Source organism: Prenolepis imparis, unplaced genomic scaffold (genome assembly GCF_030444845.1).
Source record: "Prenolepis imparis isolate NDT839.2.m4 unplaced genomic scaffold, iyPreImpa1.0 SCAF_7, whole genome shotgun sequence".
Classification (NCBI taxonomy): Eukaryota; Metazoa; Arthropoda; class Insecta; order Hymenoptera; family Formicidae; genus Prenolepis; species Prenolepis imparis.
In genome coordinates, this window is record NW_028141165.1 from 5,632,755 (window position 1) to 5,657,448 (window position 24,694).

The window sequence follows — 24,694 nt, forward strand, 5'->3', positions numbered from 1 at the left end:
ACAAATCTCGTAAATGAAGAAAGTACCTCATTCTAGCAGCTTCAGCATCTCGAAAGAAATGTCTCAAGGCCACCTCGTTGTTTGACATTCAAACGAAGCTGGACGCGATCCCACCTTCGACATTCCTGTTCTCGAAACGTGTTTCCAGGTACGTTCTTACTACGAGATCGGTCGATTACGTTATATTATGTTCGAATCCTGTTGAACAAGTTTATGACCTCGCAACGGGCGCAGTCTCTGACCGTGACCCTTCTTCATTCACTCTTTATGGTTGAGTCGCCGCGTCTACCGGTTTCTCGCGTGACTTAGCGTATATAAATTTCCTCGTGCTTGAACGGAAGATCACCGAAAAATTTACGATGCGTTCGTCCGAGAGAGTATAAGATATAGTCCATTGATTCACGATTATATCTACGCGAAGCGAGTGAAAATTCGCTCGAAAACGCATTCGTGCTCGTCAATTCGGAAAGTGTATGCAGTCGAGCATAGAATAATCGTCTTTTGGAGCATCGTGAAGAGTTTCTACCCGGTGGAAGGTGAAGAGTTTCTACTCGGTGGAAGGAGAAGAGTATGGCGGAGAAGAGCAGTCTGACGTGTACATTCGAATCGCAAGAGGAAGGGAGGTATGAATTACTTATGTTACCATATGTCTAAGAACTTTCCAAGTGTCTCGCACGCGGATATCCGTCAACATTTGCCAAAGAAGTCTCGTCTTGCAATTCATCTTTCGAAATTCGAGCCGCGCACGAGCATTCATTGAATATACCTGACGCGCAGACTCGCATCGATTTTGCTTGCTCAGCTGATACAATCTTCGCCGCCTGGAGTGTTCACAGATCTCTGCTCCGTTTGAGAAACGTGTTGGAAGTACAGTTTAACAGGCATGTTTTCCGACGATCTATCATCGAGTGTGTAACATTTCCATATATAGGATTTAATGAGTTTATTATCGCTCGTTGCGCGAACTAAGTTCATCGATGCGTTTGCGGTAGTCGAACGAATCGCAGTGAGCATACGTGTAAATATACGTGTGTGCATCGGGAAATTCAACATGCTATCATTTATTATGCTAAAACCGGTGTTATGCATTTCCGGAATGTAACTGACACCGCCGAATATGGCGCGGAATTTCTCTCCCACGCGTGCCAGAAATCGAGAGAATCGCCAGAAGAAGTACGGTCGTAGATGGTGAGAAACGGAGGGCATGTCTTCCAAGTGAGTGTGATCAAATGTTGAATTAATCGCGAGCGGAGATATATAGATGTAAATATATAGGGGCAAGGAGAGAGGAGAGCGCGCGGCTCTTCACTTATCCTATTAATAAATGGAGCTTTCCCCAGAGAAGAATCATGAGAGCTTCCTCGCCCTCCTCGTCCAGCACGAGTTCCGGTTCCGACGATGGGCGCCGGTGCACCGGAAGCAACCGGTCCCTCGATTCGGAGGACGTCGGAACCGCCTGGCTCCTCGGTTCGACCCGTCTCTCGCGCGACAGCTCGAGAATTCTCGGGAGATTCAAGATAGACAAGTGAGTCATCCCGTGACCTTTGATACGAAATAAAAAATTATGCGTATCATGCATTTCCCCCCACCGCGCGATTAATAGAAAAAAATTTCCTCTTATTTTTAGTGTGCAAATTATGCAATTTAGAAGTATTTTATCTTTGCGGAAAAGTATGATTTCGTTTAAAAAAATTAAGTCTTTAAAGTTCATATCAATTCTTAAGTTAGAACTATTTGTCAACATATTATCCATGACAGAGGTCTCTGCTGCACTGTCATGACATTGCGCAACTCTGTTGTGATTATTTCGTCAAACGTCAACTGCTATATCTACTTTTATTATTGCGTATATATCTTTACGATATAAGCGTTGAATATTTTATTGAAGCATTAAATTACATATATGCATCTCGGAATAATTTAAAATTCAGCTTTTTTTAAATAAAAATTAATTTTTTGATAGCAATGCAACCCGTTTGTGAAATTAATCGATCAGTACAATCGAATGATTTAACATTATAATTCAATCAATTTTTACATTTGTTAAATTTTAACGAAAAACACACATAACAAGAGATCTTATATTTTTTTACAATTTCTCTTTTAATTCTTCGTATCAAATATAGTCTACAGAATTATGATAGAATATACTTTCTGTTTATAATATTATAATTATTCCGAGTTTATCCGAATAATATTTAATTCTTCAATATATAAAATTATAAGAATTTACCTAGAATACGATGTGATTTCTTTGAGCAGATAAGGTAGAGAACGCAGATTAATCGGTAGAATGTATAGAAAATGTTTTCTCTTTCTTCAGCTTTCTTGAGTTCTAGTCTTGTGATAGAAATCCAACGAAGTCTATACTCTCGAGCTTGCAAATGCGAACTGACTCGATACACTGAAATCACAATAGATGACGAAAAATTAATACATGTATACTGCGCACTTTGTACACGCATTAGTCGCTGACAATGAACGGTCCGCCGTATATATAGCGCTTTTCCACATACACATACACATATACACATATTTTCTTCCTCTTTCTCTTTCTCTTTTCCTCTGATAACTTATTATTAGATACAAATTAATGCAAAATATTATAACGCATTTTTTTTAGATTGCATTATTCATATCACGATTATCGCATACTTTCATATAATTGATAAAATTTTATTAAAAATTATCGGCAAAATTTTATTAAATTTTATATATTAAGTACATAGTTTAAATATGCTCTAATATTAAATCTGATGATAGAAAAATTTAAAGCATTGAGGAATATTTTTTAAATGCAACATTGATTTAAATGTACTTTAAAAAAATAGTTGGAAAATATATATCTTTATCATTGTTTTAAATAACAGTGATAAAGATTTGTCCAGTTTATATAACGAGTTCTATTCGTTACGTTCGATTATACGAGATAAAGATAGAATATTATTTTGACTAAAGTCGTATACGTTGAATTAAAATAACAAGTCAACGTAACATCATCAAGAGTGTTCGAACAAAGATAAATCAATTTGTTTACGTCGAAACAAACATTAACATTCTGTGATAAAAAAGTTCATCTTTGATCGAGGCAACCGATTAATTACTCTGACAGCGATATTTTAATTTTCAGATCGCGACGTTGCGTGCGATCGTACACGATCGTAATAATCGGCATAATCGTAGCTGTATTTGTGGTCGTCGTAATCGGTGTCGGAATTTACGGCACCTCGCAAAAAAACGAATCTCTCATACCGCCTGATCCGGAAAGTGTACAGCCACCGTCTTGGAGCAGATTGCGGAGTTTTAAACGCGGCGCCGTCTGCGCGGATGGAGCACCATGTGCAGTTATTGGCAAGTGAGTTGAATGCGCGCGAATTTTCAAATGCAATGATACATGCGTGACATCCAACAGATATCTTTTTTACTTAATTAGTCCGTCTCTCTTAACAGAGATAAAAGGAAAGGATCTCTTTCAGATCGATCTTAGAGCGGAATGGATCGGCGGTGGATGCTGCGCTTTCGGCGCTGATATGCAACGGGCTCGTAAACATGCAAAGTCTAGGATTCGGCGGTGGATTTATGATGACCATCTATCAAAGAACCACACGTCGAGCCTTCGTTCTCAATGCCAGGGATCGCGCACCCTTGGCAGCGAATTCTACGATGTACAACGACAAGCCCATGAATGCGTCTTTTCGCGGTAAATTTAGATACAACAATTTTTGTACACATCCCAAAAAAGTGTCCGAATTATATTCTCGTCTGATTAGCTATTTAGTAATGCTAATGAATTTTTTTGCCATTAAATCTTTTTTTTTTATTTTGACAGGCGCGCTAGCGATTTCTGTTCCCGGTGAATTAGCTGGTTATTGGGAGGCTCATCAACGATTCGGTAAATTGCCATGGGCGGATTTGTTCAAGCCGAGTATCGAACTCTGCGAGAAGGGCTATACTTTAACACAAGTGCAATACGACAGTCTTGTGTATAATAAGATAAGCATTTATAACGATCCAACTCTGAGGTATGTATCTGTCAAATATAAATTATATATAGAAAATAAAAATTATATATAGAAAATAAAAATTATATATAAAGTATTTATTTCATATAACAAGTATTGTGCGTGTATGGAATGAAATATCTCTTGAATCTTTTGTAGAGAATTGTTTATCGATCCTGCAACTGACAAATTCCGTAAAGTAGGATCTATCATTAAACCTCGCGCACTTTGCGAAACGCTGCGAATCATCGCCGAGAAAAATGCGACCGAATTTTATAACGGCACGATTGGACGATATCTCGTCGACGATCTGCGCGAACAAGGAGGAATCATAACGATGAAGGACCTTAACGAATACAGGTAGACCGAAGAATTATTGTTAACGAATTCGTCTTAAAAAAAATAATGTATTTTTTTACTCCTACGCAGAGTTTTATGGGATCAACCAATCCAGACGAATCTCTCAGGCGGTATAAAACTTTTTACCACAGGACTACCCGGTAGCGGAGCTGTTCTCTCGTTTATCCTCAACGTCCTCGACGACTACGGCTTCACGCCGGCCAGCATAGCCGATTTTAATTCGACGATCCTTACATATCACAGAATGATAGAGACCTTCAAGTACGCGTACGCGCTAAGGACGGATCTGGGCGACGGAGCTTTCGTCGATATGAGCGAAGTAATAATTATAGACACGATTTTATTTCTCTCTCGCAATCTCTCTCTCTCTTAATGTCTGTTTGGATTAATATTTGTCCCGTAATTTGATTCTTTTCAAGATAACCAGAAACCTGACGTCGATCAGTTTTGCACGCGCGATACGAAAGAGAATAAATGACGAGAAAACATGGCAGGATCCGCGACACTATGGTTCTTCCATGTATGCCGGTGCCGAGGATCATGGTACCGCGCACGTGTCGGTGCTGGGACCAGATGGTGATGCTGTGTCGGTTACCAGCACCATTAACTATTAGTAAATAAATTTCTACCTCTCGAGTCGTGCGTTTCTTTGCCAGAGATTTTCCTTGTACGCTTTTGTATCCGATAATAATCTTGCAGTTTTGGAAGCGGAATGGTCAGTAGGAGAACCGGTATTGTGCTGAATAACGCCATGGACGACTTCGGCATTCCGTCGAAAATCAATTACTTCGGTATACCGCCTAGTCCCAATAATTATATCGCACCTAAGAAGCAGCCGTTGTCCTCGATGGTGCCTTCTGTTCTCGTCGATCGAAATGGTGATGTGAAGATGGTCGTGGGCGCAGCTGGTGGTACAAGAATCACTACCGCGGTGTCTCAAGTTAATATTTTGGCTCACTTCTCTCTTTGTCTTCTATCGTCTTTCTCCGGCATCTCTACTTAGCACTGTGGTTAACGAAACAACGGATGATCGTCATCGTGTTTTCTTCTTTTCAGGTAACTGCGAAAATCCTTTGGATGAAACAGACGGTCAAGGAGGCCGTGGATTCGGCGAGGATACATCATCAGCTGTATCCATCAAAGATAGCTTACGAGTACGGGATTCCCAAGCAGGTGATCGACGGCCTGAAGCGTCTAGGACATGCCACGAAACGCTACAGGGACCGCGGCAGCGTAGTTTGCGTCATATTGTACGAAAATTCCACAATCTTCGCGAACGCTGATTATCGCAAAGGCGGTGATGTTTACGGAGTCGATTGATATTCACGTGTCATCTTCATCAGTGTCTAGTTGCGTTCTCTCACGGCGCGAAATTCCTCGCAAACCGGCTTGTTTCGACGATCGTCTCCTTGTTATCATTGTGATCGATCATGTTATCGTCACGTTCGTGTAAAAGATCGCCGGTATTTGCTCATTAAATATAATCTTCATACCTTCCTCGCTCATTATTTGTGTCGATTATCGATCGCGTTCTTCCTTCTAAGTCAGTATCCGTACTTTCTCGAATGTATCTTACTCCTTTGAACTATTTTGTGATATTTAGATGTGCAAAACGCGGGCGTGACAATGTAAATGCACAGAGATTGACGAGTTTTATTAAATTTTGGCATCGTACGCCATATATATATATATATATATATATATATATATACATTTTTTTTAAATATATACATATAAATATTTTAATTTTTTGTACAATTTGTATTTTTAGCATATAGCACGGCTATACAATCCGCTCCGCGAGACGTGATGCTTATTGAACACTTCTAGGGCTTTTTATAGATGTAAAGTCTTGACGTCAAAGCACTGCCGCGATTTACTTCCTATTTTAAATTATTCCGTATCATCCGCACACGAGGTGTTTCACCTTCACGATTGCACGTCTTAAGCTATTCTCTCATTCCATGAAATTTTCCAATAAATTTTTCTATAATCTTATCGATTATTTTTTTGAAAAGTGTATTTTAATAATATATGATTAAAAAAAAGAAATGACTATATGGTACCACCATTACTGCGCTCTGCGAGGAGGAAACTATCTTCCACATCCTCTTGTATCCTCCTATATTTAAAATTTCCTCTCCTCTTTCTCTGCTCTTCTCTACTCTTCAGAGTATAAAGCTTTCTACATCGTCGAAACGTAGGCTTTAGAAGCATCACGCAAATACAAAACATTGCATTAGCTAGTCCCCTACTATTATCTGGAGAAACCTGTTTCTGAAGTCGCATAGGAGACTTCTCAGCTAATCGTCATTCGAGAGTATAGCCGGTTTGATACGAACATCCTATCAGGAGATTGGGTCGCGATCAACGGTACCTTTTTGCATTCGCACTCGATATCCTTTCGCAATGTCATCGTCATCATCCTTCGGATTTGATGAGTGACTTTCTTCGCGCAATGATTTTTTCATAAACGAAAAGAGAGAAAGAAAGAGAAAAAGAGACATGGACACTTTGTCTTTCGCTGACTCCGCAGAGATACAGCGTGTTCTCTATAAGCTATAATTAAACAAGTCGTCCCACGGAGAGAAACTATACGAACGCGCATTTTGCGTCTAGTCGGAATATAATCCGTTGTCAATGCCCGACCTTGAAAATTATATTGCGTCGTTATCGAAAAAAAAAAATTCGCTATTTCGAATATAAATATTATAACGTCAGATTCAGGCATTCGCGCGGGTGCGGCACTTAATTATAACACCTGATGAATAACGTTAATAAGAAAATATCGGATGAGAAATCGAATAAATATTCAATATTCAATATTTTTATTTATTACTGCAACGTTTATCAAAATAATCCGCGATAATTACCATCATCGAAGATAATGTATATCTGATATGCGCGAATAAATATCGCGTTTAATATTTATATTCGCCGGAAAAACACACGCAGCTGTAAAAAGTGGCTGGAAATGCTTCCAATCTTTGCAAATGGCAATATTCAAATACGAGATACGAAAAAAAATAAGTTTATTAATTTTATTGTTTTTTCGGCGTTATCTCACAACGATTCGATTCTGTATTAACTCGAGGATGAAACTTTGTAAGGGATACTTCTCTTGCCGAGTAAAATTCGCATGCGTAAAGAAGTAAAGTTATCGGACTTCGTCGTCGACTGAGAATGAGAAGGGTGATTCAAGGCTACATTGTTATTTTCAAGGCTTCGAGAAATTATTTAATTTAGAAATTTCGTCGGTGGCGTGACGTGTCTTTTACGCTTCGATAATTTCGCTCCGCGTCGAGATATATCGTATATATACGACGTAGAAACGTGTGTTATAGACTGATACAGGCTTTCCCCTTCGCGATATACATTCACACATTCTGCCTGTTTCTAGTAGTATGTACACGAATGAATCGGTGAATGTAACAACACAAAATATTCCCCGACACATTTACATTCCTCTTTACGAGCGTTTTGCTGCATCTCTACGAGGACATTGCAAGTCTCGCACTTTGTTTACGAACGACCGGCGTGACACGGCTTGACACGCGCTCTCGCTATCAACAGTATAAATGTTATTTTTTTTTATTATATATATATACAGCTGATTTGTTTTTATTTCCTTGATTTTTTCGAAAATTGATTTTAATTTAATTTAAGAATTTAAAAATAATAAATTAATCGCGGTGCATGATTGCAGTTTACTCTTTTAAAAGTACTTTCTTGAATTTTAAAATAAATAAAATATTATTTTGTATAGAAAAATTTCGTTCGGAAATCAGGCATGCTTTACTAAGAATAACTTTATAGCTATATCAGCTGTACAAGGGAATGCACCTGGACGTTAGATGAACGTGTTGGAATTTTCTAGGTCGCGAGTGTCTCGATAGATAGATTAGCCACGTGAGTAAATGATTGGATACTTGAAGAGGAGTGTCTTGTCTTATCATCGCGGTAAAATCGCGTGCACGTCAGAGAAACAAGAACTGCTTTGAATATTAAATATACTGTTAACAACATTGAAAGAGTATTTCTAGATATTTCCTGATTATATGTCTCAGATATCGTTGCTTACGATGATATGTAATGCGTTATGTTATTTTAATTTTGACAGTTTGACAGTTCTCTTTCTCTTTCTTTTCTCTCTCTCTCTCTCGAATATAAGTTTTCCCCCTTCTTTCTATCTCCGAAAATTCATTTTCTTATCCAAATTTACAGATATTGTTTGGAAACTTTAATATATCTCTATGTAAAAAATATTGATACAACTATCTTAAATAAGACATCGGCGAAAGGTAAAGGCTGAAGCTTTCGTGAAGGCATGTGGAATTACATCTGACAATGATGAATACACAGCTGTCGGGGACACGTCTAACTGAATGTGCACAACATAACGTGCGTGTTTTTGCTTCCTACGCATTTATAATATGATCCACTTGATTACATTTGACTTTCGTCCCATTCATTCTTAATGTTTTGCTCGGAAAATATTCCTAAATATATACGAAACGTATGATTGATTCGTCAAAATATTACGCAACAAACTTTTTATTTGTTCAACTGAGATACTGATAATCGAAATCTATGACAGTTATATAATTTGGCGAAAAGAAGTCGAGAAAGACTACTTTTCGATATGTTATCGAAGCTATATTGGGAAATTTGACGTATCGATGATATGTATATATACTTCGCGCTTACTACGCAGTTGTGCAAAATTGCGTAAGAAAGCCGGATTTTTTTTACGTTCCGAATTATCTAAAAATATTGTATCAAAATTCGCAAAAGTCACGAAGACATTTCATTCAATCTTGGGATAAACTCACTTTAGGAAGGAGCGCGCGAAAACTACGAGAATTATAAAAAGTAAAAGATCTTGACAAGAAGAGGAAATATAAATTCTTCATAAATCTAATAGATAAAAATATTTTCAGACAAATGTGTCAGAGTTGAATCGTTCAAGAGTCGGCGGCGAGACCGGCTTCTCCGGCTGATTGTCGACTTGGCGCACGCGCAATTTCAGCGACGTATATAAACCCGGTGCGGCGAGCGCGACGTAATCAGTATCGAGTCGATCCCCTTCGGTGGAAGGTGATAAACTAACGTCGATCGTTTCTTTTGCTTTGCGTTGTCGCGCGGCGACCTGTTTTCCACGAGCGTCCGATCCGAGGATCCAACCGCGAGAGCTATGTCCGAGGCGCATTTCGACGAGTACGAGCACTTCAACTACGATCACGACAAGCACATCTTCACCGCGCACGGCGGTAAACAGAGAAGCAAACGCGAGGCCGTCACCCATACCAATCACTTCGACCCGAGCGGCCATTCCAGAAAGATCCTCACCAAGCTGATGAATACCGAGCACAACAAACGGCAGACCGGCAAGAGCAAGGTCTAAATCCGCGAAGGTGAGGCACTTTGACGTTACGTGTGTTCTACTTTTCAAGCTTTACATATATCGCGTCGTCGGCCTCGTCCGCATATTTTTTCCTCGCATTTGCTCCGACAATAGAGTCAATATGATTACTTTGTTCTCGAGCAAGATGAGTGACGCAATTCTCGTTATCTCATATACAAAGAAAGAAATTGAATGAATAATCCAAAACACATTAATCTCTTCGATCAAGGTCGATAAACTGAATGGAAAAATTTATCTTTTATTGAACCTTTTCTTTTCTCTTGACAGGTGAAAGTTATTCTTGATCAAGTCGCAATAATACTCTGTTTATCCGGTTTAAATTCACGTATTGTCGAAGGAAAAATAATGGAAAATAATCGAAATAATTCAATCTCTTAGTCATATTCGATTGTGTTTACCTCTTTTTTTTGTCTCGTACGACGTTCGATTTTTTTCAGCGGCTTCTAAAAAACTTTGCAAGTTAAATTTCGGCCAACGTGACGACTTTGTTTTTCCATTGCAGATTATCAAACGTGCCGATTCGCGGTATTGCGTCTTATTTTTCGTTATCGCTACCCACTATCTCGCATGCAATGACTCACACGACATACACACACGCACACACATACACTTGTATTATTTATTTTTTTTTCCCTCGGATTTACACATTGCGTAATACGAGTTTCGCGATAGTCCGCGATTATTTTTGGAAATCTTTTTCGAAACACAAATGATTAAATTAATCATTATTTTTCCCCGATATTTTTTACATTATTTCTTAATCCAATTTTTGCTTCGATTTCAGATAACACGTTCCTTCGCGACAGACATTGTCAAGTTGGATCTCATCTCACAGGACTTACCTACCGCCTAAGACGACCGGCATAAGAAAGGAATATGTAATATGCATTATACTGTCGAGAAATTGCATTTAGCAGTAGATTCTTACTCAAAACGTAAGATCGGAGTACGGTAGCTCGTGCTTCGTTTATATCATATTCATTTATATGGAAGCACGGATTCCCACGTTATTTATAAGAGTACAAAATAACATATATCGTACTTCAATTACTGCTTATTTCGTGTGAATCTAAAGTTGACTTTTTTTTGTCTTTATATATATATATATATATATATATATATATATTATATAAATAGAGCATAGTACGATGATATTATTGTATCAATTTTTGCGTGTGCTATTGTACGACTTAATTCTTAATTAATAAGCTATGATTGATTAAACTTGCTTTTTTCTATTCCTACAATCATTAGATTTAATCGCATAAATGATCGGTAAATCGTTAACTAGAGCCTTCTTTATGTGCGCGTTTTCGTATACATCACGTACGAGCAAATACCCCTGATCGAACGAGATAAACGTTCTATTGTTATCATCTGTTCTTATAACAAGGGGCATTGACGTATCGAAACGTGTTGCAGAAAACACACACATAAAGAGGGCAGAGTTGATAAGTTTCAATCAACTCGTAAGAATATATTATGATATTTTATGTTTAATCAGAACGCAACTCGTGTATTGTGATTGATTATATACATCAATAGAATTGCCAAGATATATATATCTCAAGTTTTTCGCACGAGAAAATCGTGTGTTGATACAAGCAAAATATAATTGTATTGAAAAATAAAACTATGAAATAAAGATTTCTATAGTTAATGAAAATGCGTTTTTTATTCATTGCGTAGAAAAAAGAATATTTTATATCATGTATTTTTGTTTCTTATTATATGTAAATCAATTTCTTCTTTCCTCATCTCACTTTTCTTATATTAATTATTATATAACTATAATTAAGAATCAAAAGTTCAGCAATTAATAAACAGATTTTGAATTTTTTTTTTATAAAATTTAAGCAATTACAATTGCACTAATTTCTATTTACAAAAAAAAAAAATTTTTTTAAATTTAATAAATAAAAACACAATTGCAATTGTAATTTTTGTTCACTGGGAATATAACAATATGTAACGCTGCTTGTATATAGACTATAGTATAACTTTTAAACATTTAATATAATTAGTAATAAAAATATTTAGATACCTGAGTACTGACAGCGTTAATAGTAGTAGAGATGTTATCAAAGGAGGTTAGGAGGGATTCACCGGTGATCATGTTATTCTGTATTTCTCGAAATCCGTTTCCTGCTTTAAAATACCAGTCAGAATAAATTCCGTAGATTGTATAGTAGCAGTCTGCGGTGCCTTCACAAACAATTTTTTTGCATTTAGCAAATCTTCTTCGCAGGATATAATTACTGTTTTCTCAGGCCATTTATTTGGTGGACGTAATAAAGCTTTTCCTCCACAAGACGTTATCATATCTGCAATACAATATGTCTCATTACAAATCTGCTAAATGTGTTTTGTATATAATAAAATGGGATAATAATATTAAAATTATATTGTATTAATTAAATATAATTTCAACTTGCCTTTTAATTCTTTTATAGGTGGTTGCACAATATTTGGTGTCAATACAATGGTATATCCATCTAGTAATTTTTTTTCCTTAGCTTTATCAAGACTCTTTCTTAACCTGAAGCCAAATTTGGCTTCGGCTGCAGGATCTTTTAGTATGTAACTCTCCCAATCCAAAAATCGTGCTGCCGATTCACTATCTGTTAACCAATTTATCGCCACTATAGGTACACCTTTCGCTAGCGCGCATAAGAATTTATATGTCCTGCGAACTTTGTCAGTAACTAGAATGCTGCACTTTGCTGGGTCTTCCACTTTGTTTCCACCTGTAAAAATAAAGATAATTATCAATAATAAATTTACAAATTTCCTAAGATTTTTGAGTTTATTACTTACCTAATGTTTTAACAATTTTGCTGTAATCTTCCGTTATACCCGTAAACAAAATTTTATGTTTCTCAGCGGATGGTGTGGAATTACTTAAAACAGACATACTCCTACTCATCCTGGTGGAAGGCGTTGATGGAAGAGAAGTGTTTCCTATACTTGTATTTATGCTTAAGACACTGTCGTTAACCATTCTACGTGTACTTCGAGTCACAATCTTTTCCTTCTTACTGACAGCTGCTACCTTTGATCTTAAAGATCTAGAACTTGACAAAATATCACTTTCTATACTATTTTGGCTACTTTCACTGGTTGAATTTTCCGTGGAAGAATCAAAGACTAAACTTGTAGAATTGTGATTGACACGAGTAGGTTTCTTGAATGTTTCCTCCTTTTCTGGAACTTGTGTTTTTGCGGAATTTTTAGTGAATCTTCTGCGCTTATTAGCTGTCGATGTAGAATCATCAGATTGAGTGTTATTAGAATCACTTACAGATGACATACTGCTATCAGTTGAAGTTGAATCTATCTTGATATCTGCATTGAGTTGTCTCTTGCTTTTGATTCTTGATCTCCTTTGAAACATCTTCGCAGTATTAGTTTCTCTAACCGATAAATTCTTGTCTTGCACATTACTAAGATTCCTTCCTATAATCATCTCAACTTCTGATTCATCTTCTTGCGATTCTTCTGTAGGATTTATTATATGGCTCTTTAAGGGGCTAAGTACAACTTTTAAAATCTTGTCTTGTGGTAGATTTATTTCAGTCTTACTTTCTTGCGCTTGGACTTGTTTGTTGCTATTACTACTTTTATTCACAGTTACATCATCAACATGCATTATAACAGCTTGATCATCATTAATTTTACGTTTGCTTCGTCTAATATACGATGTTTCAGAATCGACATTTTCATCTATTTCTAAATTTAAAGCTTTTTGAGTTTCTCCTAATGCAGTTTCAGGTATTTTATTACTTCGGGAAGATCTCGTACTTCCAATTATCGGGGAATTTGAGCGTGAGCTAGTAAAAGAATCGAGAATATTTGGAGATTGCCTATCGATAGTTGTTTTCACCGTGTTTCTTTGAGCTCGCGTAAGAATCGGACGTTCCTCGACTTCATATGCTTTACGTTTACTAGAATTCGGCTGCTCGACATCTTTTTCGATTGTGTGCACAGTTCTCTTTCTTCCAGCGACAATAGATTTTGCTTCTGACTTCGTAGATTTATCGTGGGTCTCATTTTCCATGCGGGCTTCTTTGCAAGATACATCCGAACTCTTGTTATTTTGTCTACTGGAGTGTCGCGTTACTCTTGAATTTGTTTGCAAAGAACTCGATTCATCGTCAGTATCTCGTTTCGGATCGTTCGATAAATTAGATGAGGACTTTTTGTTTTTTTTATCGCGTCGTTTCACATAATCGAGTTCATTATGTAACATTCTGTCTGCCATTTGCTTGAATCGATTAAAATTCGTTTCGCTGTCAGAATCCTCAGAAGTGTCTACATCGTGTCTTGTCATTTCATTGGTCTCAAGAGCATCAAAACTGGACGTATGATTATCAAACACCGATGATTTATCGTGTATTCGATTTGGACTTTCGTCCTTTTCAGAGTCCTCAACAGCTTGCTCGCGTAATTTATTTCGTAAGGATACAGTCTCTTTATTTTTACTCTTAACGATGCCTCGCTTAGATCTTGGAGTAAGCACAGTCGACGTCGATGATGCAGAAGGACTCACTGGATTTGAAAGCGTCCCTGATATTCTAACAGCTGGGAAACGTGTTAGAATGTCATCGTCGCTCTCATCCATGTCCGATGTTCGTGTACGCTCTGTATATTCCGATGGACAAGGTGCATAAACATTGGACACGCTCACCAAATCCTTTTCAACATCATCGACGTTGACTTTGCCCGAATTACTTCTCAAAACTCGTTTGTTTGTTTCACCTTTTCTTTTCCTCGAACGTCGAAGATTTCTTTTGTTGTTCCCGTTGTTTGAAGTAGTTTCAGTTATGTTATCGTCGTTTAAAGTGTCTGTTATTGCTTCAGATTTATTTCTTGAGATCTTCTTTTCTCTTTTATTAAATTCCGTAGCTGTATCATCATCGATCTTTTCGTTATCTGTTTTAGCTATTTGTGAAGTATTAGAAGCTTGACGAGAAGAAATTATAGTCTGCATAGAATTTACAAGTTCTTGTGTATCTTTTAGAATATTTCTTTTTCGTCTTGTAGTAAGAGTAGTAAAATAAGTATCTGAATTTTGCGAATCGATCTCTACATTATTTGCTTCGGTATCTACTGGATCACGCGATTGATCGCAAGGCGCGCGACTTTTCTTCCTTAACTGCGTTTGTGGTACGTCATCTGTATGCGAGCTTTCATTTACAGTAGATTTATTAAAAGATAAGTCGTTATTACACGACGATGATTCCAGAATATCTTCAAGAGTCTGACTCGATATAGGTGGTGGCTCATGAATGCTGTTGCTATTTACATTATCAAACATTTTATTAAGTTTTTCTTCCAGACTATCTTCTTCGTCTGCTTGAATCACTTGAGTAGATTCTTCGGTTTTCTTGCGATCAACATGTTTCTTTTGTCCATTTTCGATTGCGTTATCATTGCTATTAATATCTGCTAAACGTTTGTTTGTCAGATTGCCTTGTTTACCTGTGTTTTCGTCATTGTTTATAATCTGTGTCGGCGCCATAGTGTCAACAACAGCGTCAGTTTCATTGATTTTCGATAATCGATCGACCGATGAGTTTGATGTATCCTTAACCGCAGAATTATTCGATTGTTGCGTTAGTGCATCGAATATATCTTCAGATTCAACACTTGTGGCTACATCATTTCTATTATCTATATTGTCGTTGCAAGACTTATTCGAAATTTCTAAAGATTTGCATTGCTTTTTAGCGAGTTTTTTGGAGTGTTCTTCTGTGTCCACTTCCGAATCATCATCGACGTTTTCCTTCGATTCGTACTTCTTCTTCGGAAGTTTGCGTATTGGAGACGCATCTTTTTCGTTGATTTCATCCGACTTCTCTTCAAATTTGTGACTGCTGCGTTGAGTGGGAGCGTCAAAAATATTGTCTTCGTCATTGTTCGATATGCTCGACACGTTTTCGGCATTTTTATTATTATCTCTTTTTGATAAAACTTTCGTATGCGATTTCGGTGTGGACGTGTTAGACGCTCGTATTTCTTCCCGTTCATCGAGGCCCTCGCCAAAATATTCCAATAAATTTGACGATTCAAGCAAATGATCGCTATGCTGTAATGGGGAAAAGCAGTCTTCGTCGACTCCCGGTGATGATAAATTCAAAGATCCAGGAGTACTAGATCTGGAATTGGATGATTTAGTAACGTTATCATTAGTTTCATTTTTAATAGTTTTTGTTGTGATATCTTTATCCGTATAATCTCGATCATTATTGACATCATTTAGAATGTCATTTTCAAGTTGAGTTTCCATATCAAATATATTTCTGGTTGTTTTTCTAATGCCGTTTAACTCAAGTTGAGTTTCTACATTGGATATATCTTCCGCAATATTATCTAATTTTTGCGTCTCTAAATCATTAATATTGCATTCGACTTGATCTAAACCTTTCTTTTGATTCTCATTTTTATCGATTTCGGAATTTTTCGTATTGTTGCCATCTTTGTCAGTATCATCAAGATAATTTTGCGTTTGCGCATTATGAATATCTATTGTAAGTTTCTTCGGTGTTACATTCCGAATATTCTCTTCGTTTTTTTGAGTCTCTGATTCGTTCGTATAATGTTGCGTTTCCATATCGTAAATATTTGTCGCAGAAGTACTAGCTACTTCATCTTGACCATTTAGCTTTGATTGTAGTTGCTTGTTAATCTGAGTATTCGCTTGTATGGAGGTATCTGTGGGAAATATTTGCGTCTCTATATCATGAATAGAGTTTGATGCCACCGTTTCATGTCCTTCGAATTTCTGCGTTTCCATATCAAATATAGTACTAATAGCTTCTCGGTTTTCGCTAATATTGGACGCATGCGATACGGTGGCAGTTTGTTCCTCGCTCTCATTGAGGGATGTGCGAGAGATATTCTTTTTATCGATACTTGTTGACTGACGTTGTTGTGGAACCAGCGGCCGCCGAAAAATGCTGTTTTGTTCGTCTTTCTGTGTCCCGTAGATAACGGATCCATCATCGCCGGACGAAGTATTCTACACAAACAGACGCTTTAATATATGACGAATGTCATATCAGATGCTAATCGTATGCAAAATACTTACGAGAGATGAATCCGGAGTGCTCGGGATTATTGTACCCGTGTCTCTTCGTCGTGATGGCGCGGGTGTTTCTGGTATCACCGTCGAACGATATGTGTGATAAGTCGCAACCATTCTACCGAATTGAATGATACTTCCATCCTTGATTTCATAGAAACGAGTAGGTATCAATGGTTCCTATATAAAAAAGAAAAGGAAAAAATGCAGCTAACTAAAGTCATCAAAATTCTTAATTTTTTAATCGATTTTGAATCCTAATTTGAAAATAGTTCTTTATAATTTATTTTCTAGTTTTAGTTTAAAGAAAAGCACATATGCCATTTGATGAGATAATTTATATAATAAAAAAATATTTTCTAAATATAAAGATAACATAAAGCATAATAAAAATACAAATATTTATACAATTTGACTTTCGATCTCAAAAATTGTCATGATATAAGATTTGCGTTGTCATGATATAAAATTTGCATTGATATTTTAATCGACTTTAAATTAAAAACATTTGATTTCTTCAGTTTACTGTGCAAATATTACGCAGCAAATGTGTATATATGTATAGCAAATATGTATATACACATTGCATTAGAATTAACTATTTTATTAAATCAGAAATTAAAAATTTATAATTAATCATCCTCTTATATCAGAACATGATGAGAAACATGCAGTAAAAAGATACAATTAAGAAAAAAATTTATATTTAAGATGATTAAGATAATTCAAGAATAATCTACAACTGTCAGTCAAATTAAAAATTTTAGCGTAGACATTATAAATGTGATAAAAATAGAAAAATTCATAAGTAATTGAATGCATATTCGATATGCGCAAATGCAGTACGAAAACAAGAAAATCACATTATGTCTATCATGCAAGCTGCATTTATCATAACATGCATTATCTCTGAAACACAGTCGCATTATTTTCTGATATATCACGCGATGAAAATTACACATTATAAAACTTCCACTTGATTGCCCATATCATCTTCTTGTTGTTTATGTAATAATATTTACTTCATATTAGAAAAAGCTATCATTCTGGAAAATAGCTGATCTATATATATTTAAAATATATCGTTCATTACAAAAGTAAATGACGTTATTATACAACATAATTTCTAAATAAAACTTTAAAAACTGCATGAATAAACGTAATTATAAAAATTTTTCTCATATTTACTCTGTAATATACTTGATAACAAACAAGGACAAACGTTAAGATACACACTTGCGTGCTTCACGAGCGATTTATTTCAAGCACGATTTTATTAATTGGTCATCTTTCAATACGTAGAATTACATAACGGCAAACTGTGCTTAAATATAACGTAAGCAGTTCAAAGATACTAGGCGATAAAAACTGGGTGTAAATAATAAATACGTATAGTGTTTATTACATCATCAAGCTTCGTCTTGTTGAAAGAGTTTAGATCGCAGATCCAAATTCTCGATCCTTTCTTCATAGCTTCGATCTCTGCGTGCATTGCGGATACGGTCTTAAAAACAAAAAAAAATCAAATTCGACATTAGATTTAATGAAGATTTATAATTTATCTTGTCTGACAAATACAAAATTATATATACAGAATATTAAAAGATTATGTCATATTTTTTTGTTCTTCTTTATTGCTTTTAAATTTAAATTCAACATTTATTTGTCCATGTTCTATTTATTTAAAAAACTTATTTAACAAAAAAGTTCAGCAGAAAGTATATTTTGTGATGGGGACTTTCTTTCAGAAAGCAAATTGTTAAATTTTTATCATCTATTTTTTTTCGAAGATAAATGTTAATTATTATAATTGAAATATACGCGATATTAAGAGCACGAGATAAAGTAATTCTCATATGTACAATTCATGCATCAGACTTTGGTTTCTTATTATGTAATGCGTATCTAATTTCTGTGTATGTTCCGAATATGAGTGTATGTATACACATATATGATATATGAAGGATAAGAATTGTTTACTGAATATAATCACTGCCAGAGAAGTGCCAGTTCACAGTAATTTGCGCGAGTGACAACATACTAACTGAATACCATGCTGATAAGATCACCGATCGTCTTACTTTGTTTAGGCTTAGCCGTATTAAGTAATGCAGATGAAGCGGCTCCAAGTGTTAAGACACCCTTGGGAGGATTGAAAGGCTACTATAAAACATCTCAGAATAGCAGAAAATACGAGGCGTACGAAGGGATTCCCTATGCGTTGCCACCTATTGGGAAATTAAGATTCAAGGTACACATATATAATCTCAGATTAATCCTTGACTCTAGTATTTTTGTAGCTGTATTTCTTGAAGTGACATTCCTTATCAAATAAAACAGAATTGTATCGTAAAATAAATAATAGATATAAGATGTTTATATGAATTTTACATGAATATTCCGTCAATCATCTTTCGATAATTTTTCTAAAATTTTTCTTACATTATATATTCGTCAAATATGTTCCAATTAAGAATTTTTTTCTCGCAGCCTCCTCGACAAATACCGGCATGGATCGGTGAACTATCGGCTACGAAGTTCGGTTCTCCATGTATTCAATACTCCCAAATGCCATTAGAGTTTACGGAAAAGGTTGAGGGTGCCGAAGATTGCTTGTACTTAAATATTTACGTGCCAGTACGAGAGAAGGCGGAAAATAAAATGCCGGTATTGTTTTGGATCCATGGTGGTGGTTTCCAATTTGGTAGCGGTATGTTATACGGAGCTAAATATCTGATGGATAGCGACGTCATACTTGTCACGATTAACTATCGGCTAGGACCGATGGGTACGTAATATCATCATACAACACATATAGAATTATCTCAACATCTTATTAAAAAAATGTACAATATTTCCAGTATTAAAATCTACATATCTGTTCAAATGTTGCAATGCAGATGATAGAAAATTGTTATTTATATGACTTAAAAACTCGTCTCATGTTTCTAAGTTTTTGTCTTAAATTATAAAAAAAAATTATAGGTTTCCTCAGCACGGAAGACGAAGTGGTCCCTGGCAACATGGGTCTAAAGGATCAAAATATGGCGCTACGCTGGGTATCTGAGAATATCGAGTCATTCGGTGGTGATCCGAATAAAGTGACCTTAGTTGGTCTGAGCGCCGGTGGTGCAAGTGTGCATTATCATTACTTATCGCAAATGAGCGCGGGACTCTTCCGAGGTATTTTTTACAAGATAACACGCGTAAACGCAAAATAATTATAGTAATTAAACCAATTATGACTATTATGATTTATTATTATCGTACTTTTAATTTTATTATATAGGCGGAATATCGTTCAGCGGTACAGCGTTCAATTGTTGGACACAAACCGAGAATTCTCTGGAGAAGACTAAAAAACTGAGTGCTTTGATGGGATGTCCTACAACTATCTCTAGAGATATGATAAGCTGCTTGAGATATCGTCCAGCTCGAACGATCGTGCAGGCTACAAGCGAATTTATGGTGATTCTCATTTCATAATTTTGAGGGAAATAAAATGCGATCTCCTTGAACGCAGAAAGAAGAAAGTTTTGACATCTGCCCTACACTTTTAGTCGTTCTTCTACAATCCCTTCACTCCTTTCGGGCCAGTACCCGAAAAAGTCGGGGATACGCCTTTCATCGACAGGACACCGGTTGAAATCGTGAATAGCGGTGACGTGCAGGACGTACCTTGGATTAAGGGAGTAACGAGCGAAGAGGGCCTCTATCCTGTGGCTGGTAAAGATAACATAAGATAATTAGAAAAATGTTTTCAAATGTTTCATGTATAGGCTTTTATCGATATTAATTTATTGTAGAATTCATCGCTAAAGATCAAAATCTGAAACAACTGAACGATAACTGGGATCTTATCGGCCCGCTTTTCCTGGATTTTAATTACACCATCCCCAAAGAGAAGCAAGTCGAGACTGCTCGTCTGATCAAGAAGCATTACTTTGGTACGAAATCAATAGACCGATCGACTACGAAACAACTGATACAAATGGCGAGTGATCGTTTCTTCGTGGTCGATAGTGAGAAGGCTGCGCGACTGCAAGCCAAAGTAAATAAGAATCCAGTCTGGTATTATTATTTCACGTACAGAGGAAAGCAAAGTTTAAGCGATGCCATGAGCGGTACTACTGAAAATTACGGTGAGTCTATCATGAAAATTAATGTTTTAGAAATTCACATATAAAAGAGAAGACGTATTTATATTTTTCAAAAAGAAAAATTTTATAAATGTTATTCTATATATTTATTTTTTTGTTAGGTGTCTCCCATGGCGATGACGTAATATATGTATTAGACACTCCCTGGATGGATCCGACAAAAACACAACAAGATCTCGATATGCAGAAACTTTTGATCGACTTTTGGGTATCTTTTGCCACAGATGGGTAAGCGCCAAATTTATCCACATATTATATACAGATATCAATTCTTATTCTTTAAATTTTTTCAGAATCGCAAAACTAGCCAATGTAGAATGGTCAAAACTAGATCCTTCAACCAAGGAACTTCATTATTTGCATATCGCTAACCCTACTAAGATTAATATGGACAACAATGCTAACTTTGGAGAGAAAAATCTCTGGAACTCAATTAAGTTCAAAGAGAACATATTGACAAAAAATCGAAGAGAAGATCGAAAAGAAGAACTTTGAATAATTTTACGATAAAACTTGATTTTTTGATTAAAATATGCAATTAATTTTTATTAAAAAATGTTACTTAACTTTATATATAAATCCAAAATTTTTTTCAAAATAGATGATTTCTTTATATTTACTTAAAAAATAACATTCAACTGACATAAATGAAATAAAAGATATAATTTTAAGACTTACCGTATCACTTAGAACAATGCCACAGCTAGCAAGTCTACCGATTGTTGTGGTCCCTTTTTTGATGTTGTATTCCTTGGAATTGATGGTTAACGTTCCAACCTTAATAATCGTTTAATAAAATGTAAAATGATTATTATATAAGTAATGTATTGTTATTGAAAAATGTTAAGTATTAATAATTCAACGTATTAAAAAAGAGTTAACAAGAGAACTTAACAAGTAGAATTTACAATTAATAATCTATTTAAATTATAAATGTATTTTAATATGGGTTTAATGAAAGTATTTATTATAATTCTTTATTTAAATACGTCATAGTTTTAAAAAATTAATTAATGTTTAATCAACACAATTTCTTTTTATTCTTTTTTATGTCATTACATCATTAAAGTCTGTAACTAAAATAAAAATACAATTTAACAACAAGTATACAAATGTATGCTTTCTAACCTGAACCGGCTCCTCCTCTTCATTGTCAGAAGTTTGTGAAATTCTCTGAGTAGGCGGAAGATCGTCATCCTCATAGACTTGTGTGGCCGGGAACTCCATCGTTATTAGAATCTATTTATTCCAATAAAATAAACATTTAATCAGCACCGATCAGAAAAAAGGAGTCTATCGTTGAAACTACATTAACATAACATAACCTCTTCCGAAAACTAATTCTAACATTCACATAAATATACATATGAATGTGAAAGTCTTAAATATAAATCTTTTAATAATAATATATACTAACACAAAATAATGTTAACACAAAACGTAACGCATTTTACTAAACTGATGTTTACTAAACAATCGACTAACACATCATACAATCCAGTAACTTTCCGCTTTCCGCCAACCGCCATATATCACATACTATATAGTACTGGAAAAAATTATAATATATATAACTGCAGATTTCCGGTACTATATATCGCAGTTTGAATTTTTTGAAACGCAGCTCAAATAAAATCGATATTTCATTTGTCATGCAAGATATTTTGATTGGCAATTATATATACAATATTAATATAATAAATTAATATTTTCCCATTTTCACAATTTATATTACACACATTAGTAATTATTTAATATGAAATATGAAATATATATTATATATTAGAATAGTAAAATGTTTCCTGTCCCTTTTTTAAGCCAAAATATTCATCCTAATCTGTTGTTCATTTATTTTAATGAAATTATCTATAAAACCTCCTTTTCCCTGCAATTTACAATCTAGGTCTATATATATACAAAACTATCTCTACAATCTAATATTTACAAAACCGTTATCTTATAATAAAGTGAAACAATATTTATCACTCACCAGTGATAACGAAAGGTTAAAAGTTGAAATTGCATCAAAGCTACATATATTGACCTGTAATACAAAAATAGAAATTGTAGTAATGCGTGGAAGAATTAATTTAAGAAAATTATTATTGTAAGCATTTAATTTTATATTCAATGCGTACAACAAATATATATATATATATATATATATAATTAAATTTAAAAAATTTTTATTTAACACAATTAATAAATTTTGATTCAATATATCACTATAATAAACAAATAATAAATAATTAAAATAAAATAATAAATACTCACCGCAGCTGCTCTGCTATCAATTATTGATGCCGCCCCAAAAGCTTCCTCTTTATTCTTCTTTTTTTATTTCTTTCTTCTTTCTATTGTCCTTCTTTCGTGACAGTCACTAAAGAAAACAATTACAATTAAACACGCATTCACAAAAACAATTAATTACGATTAGGCGCGCACTAATCACATTCGAATACAATTATAATAAGCGCGCGACATTTTGCACGAAATAATTTTCGACTTCAATCCAATACGTGACCACGCGTAAACAATGATACGTCGCACAAAGACTGCATATATGCTGCTTCCATAATCGAAAATTATTAAAATATAATTCCAATTATAACTTACTCATTAATTGAACGACGTCAGTATTCATGGTCTCGTCGATTATGGCGGGAAAATGCTGGAAAAGCGCGCGAAGCGCGATACTCAGATATCCGATTTCCAGAGACTAACTTCATGGAGAAGGAGAAGTATAATAAATGTATTTCACAAATATAATAGATATCTTTTGAAACTCATTTTTAATAAAGTCTTCATTTAATTATTAGCGCCATACATCACTTTACACTACACATATAATTATAAGGCAAAAGATAATAGACATAATAAATTAAGAACGAGATAAACGAGAAAAAGATGCGACAAAACATTGAAGCGACATCACAATGGAGAGTGAGAACAAGCATTAACTACATCATACATATATTAAGAAGGGTGCACTCGACGCTACAAATGGCTCGAGAAAGCGCTCATTCAAAAGTTTCCTAGGATTTCTCTAGATTTACATATGCATAACCATGGAGGTAAGAAATAACAGGAGGGAGAATATACCCCCCTTGCCGGGCAAGCAGACGTAAGGGGGGAACACGCCATATTGGTGTGGCTTATCGAAGCGCAACATTTGAAATAGTGATGAAAGCACACACAAAAAAAGGAAAAATTCATAAATAATATTTATAAATATGATATATATATATATATATATATATTGTATATACAATAGTAATATATATATTGTGCTATACCATATAAGGGTGCATTTTCACTTGATGCTGTGACGCTGGATTTCAGCGTCAAGCATCAATATAAAGGTGCCTTTTCATGCTGACGCTCGACACTCGACACTCATTTTTAGCGTCAAAAGACGTCACGTGACCAAAAATAAAGATACCAATTCGTCAATTTTGGTCACGTCACGTCTTTTGACGCTAAAAATGAGCGTCGAGCGTCAGCATGAAAAAGCACCTTTTTATATTAAAATTAAATCAAACAGTAACTGGTTAACTTCACTTCGCTCACCGGTATATACAAAGTGCAACTAACGCATTTGATATACAACTGACAAGGAGATTAAATTAAATTAACGCTTAAACTGACGCAACAAATATTTGAT

The 24,694-nt window shown here is 35.2% G+C and overlaps 5 protein-coding genes across 12 annotated transcripts in view; 3 read left to right on the forward strand and 2 right to left on the reverse strand.

Moving 5' to 3' along the window:
• Positions 1–2,471, reverse strand: part of LOC145939053 (phytanoyl-CoA dioxygenase, peroxisomal-like) — a 38,181-nt gene extending 35,710 nt beyond the window's left edge. Inside the window, exon 1 of the mRNA XM_083043104.1 lies at positions 2,234–2,471. The gene's annotated coding sequence lies outside the window, so the exon portion shown is untranslated. The remainder of the gene's footprint in view (positions 1–2,233) is intronic.
• LOC145939047 (scoloptoxin SSD14) lies at positions 180–6,413 on the forward strand. Of its 4 annotated transcripts, none has more exons than XM_083043094.1 (10): positions 180–1,215; positions 1,276–1,525; positions 3,131–3,355; positions 3,477–3,700; positions 3,830–4,022; positions 4,161–4,361; positions 4,431–4,680; positions 4,781–4,974; positions 5,061–5,301; positions 5,418–6,413. In XM_083043094.1, the coding sequence occupies exons 2-10, from the start codon at positions 1,350–1,352 to the stop codon at positions 5,679–5,681; spliced, it is 1,968 nt and encodes a 655-aa protein (XP_082899220.1). In that variant the 5' UTR covers positions 180–1,215; positions 1,276–1,349; the 3' UTR covers positions 5,682–6,413. The 4 variants fall into 4 exon arrangements, with proteins under 4 accessions (XP_082899220.1, XP_082899219.1, XP_082899222.1 ...); XM_083043093.1 differs by having other exon boundaries at positions 1,341–1,525; XM_083043096.1 differs by lacking the exon at positions 1,276–1,525.
• Positions 2,276–23,944, reverse strand: Mu2 (mutator 2). 5 transcript variants are annotated; one of them, XR_014425780.1, is made up of 11 exons: positions 23,647–23,943; positions 23,305–23,410; positions 23,021–23,074; positions 22,159–22,269; positions 21,709–21,807; positions 18,276–18,374; positions 16,877–17,050; positions 12,604–16,807; positions 12,222–12,533; positions 11,831–12,110; positions 2,276–2,404 (listed from the first exon to the last, which is right to left on the reverse strand). XR_014425780.1 is itself a non-coding variant. In XM_083043087.1 (10 exons), the coding sequence occupies exons 4-10, from the start codon at positions 22,255–22,257 to the stop codon at positions 11,899–11,901; spliced, it is 5,199 nt and encodes a 1,732-aa protein (XP_082899213.1). In that variant the 5' UTR covers positions 22,258–22,269; positions 23,021–23,074; positions 23,305–23,410; positions 23,647–23,943; the 3' UTR covers positions 11,498–11,898. The 5 variants fall into 5 exon arrangements, 4 of the variants coding, with proteins under 4 accessions (XP_082899213.1, XP_082899216.1, XP_082899215.1 ...); XM_083043087.1 differs by lacking the exon at positions 2,276–2,404 and having other exon boundaries at positions 11,498–12,110; XM_083043090.1 differs by lacking the exons at positions 2,276–2,404; positions 18,276–18,374 and having other exon boundaries at positions 11,498–12,110; positions 23,647–23,944.
• LOC145939056 (nuclear protein 1) lies at positions 9,417–11,452 on the forward strand. The gene is made up of 2 exons (XM_083043109.1): positions 9,417–9,775; positions 10,571–11,452. Exon 1 carries the CDS (start codon positions 9,556–9,558, stop codon positions 9,763–9,765), a length of 210 nt encoding a protein of 69 aa, XP_082899235.1. The 5' UTR covers positions 9,417–9,555; the 3' UTR covers positions 9,766–9,775; positions 10,571–11,452.
• Positions 18,870–21,849, forward strand: LOC145939049 (carboxylic ester hydrolase-like). The gene is made up of 8 exons (XM_083043099.1): positions 18,870–19,121; positions 19,361–19,658; positions 19,856–20,053; positions 20,160–20,338; positions 20,431–20,596; positions 20,677–21,012; positions 21,132–21,258; positions 21,324–21,849. The coding sequence occupies exons 1-8, from the start codon at positions 18,924–18,926 to the stop codon at positions 21,523–21,525; spliced, it is 1,704 nt and encodes a 567-aa protein (XP_082899225.1). The 5' UTR covers positions 18,870–18,923; the 3' UTR covers positions 21,526–21,849.
• Positions 23,945–24,694: the final 750 nt, after the last annotated feature.

Coding starts and splice junctions, on each gene's coding strand:
- LOC145939047 (XM_083043093.1), top strand. CDS start 1,186: ATGGTGAGAAACGGAGGGCATGTCTTCCAA. Junction 4,362..4,430: donor AAGGACCTTAACGAATACAG/GTAGACCGAAGA, acceptor ACTCCTACGCAG/AGTTTTATGGGATCAACCAA. Junction 4,975..5,060: donor ACCAGCACCATTAACTATTA/GTAAATAAATTT, acceptor ATAATCTTGCAG/TTTTGGAAGCGGAATGGTCA.
- LOC145939056 (XM_083043109.1), top strand. CDS start 9,556: ATGTCCGAGGCGCATTTCGACGAGTACGAGCACTTCAACTACGATCAC.
- LOC145939049 (XM_083043099.1), top strand. CDS start 18,924: ATGCTGATAAGATCACCGATCGTCTTACTTTGTTTAGGCTTAGCCGTA. Junction 20,054..20,159: donor GAGCGCGGGACTCTTCCGAG/GTATTTTTTACA, acceptor TTTATTATATAG/GCGGAATATCGTTCAGCGGT. Junction 20,597..20,676: donor GGGCCTCTATCCTGTGGCTG/GTAAAGATAACA, acceptor AATTTATTGTAG/AATTCATCGCTAAAGATCAA.
- Mu2 (XM_083043087.1), bottom strand. CDS start 22,257: ATGGAGTTCCCGGCCACACAAGTCTATGAGGATGACGATCTTCCGCCT. Junction 17,051..18,275: donor ACAAGACGAAGCTTGATGAT/GTAATAAACACT, acceptor TTTTTTATATAG/GAACCATTGATACCTACTCG. Junction 12,534..12,603: donor CAAAATTGTTAAAACATTAG/GTAAGTAATAAA, acceptor TTATTTTTACAG/GTGGAAACAAAGTGGAAGAC.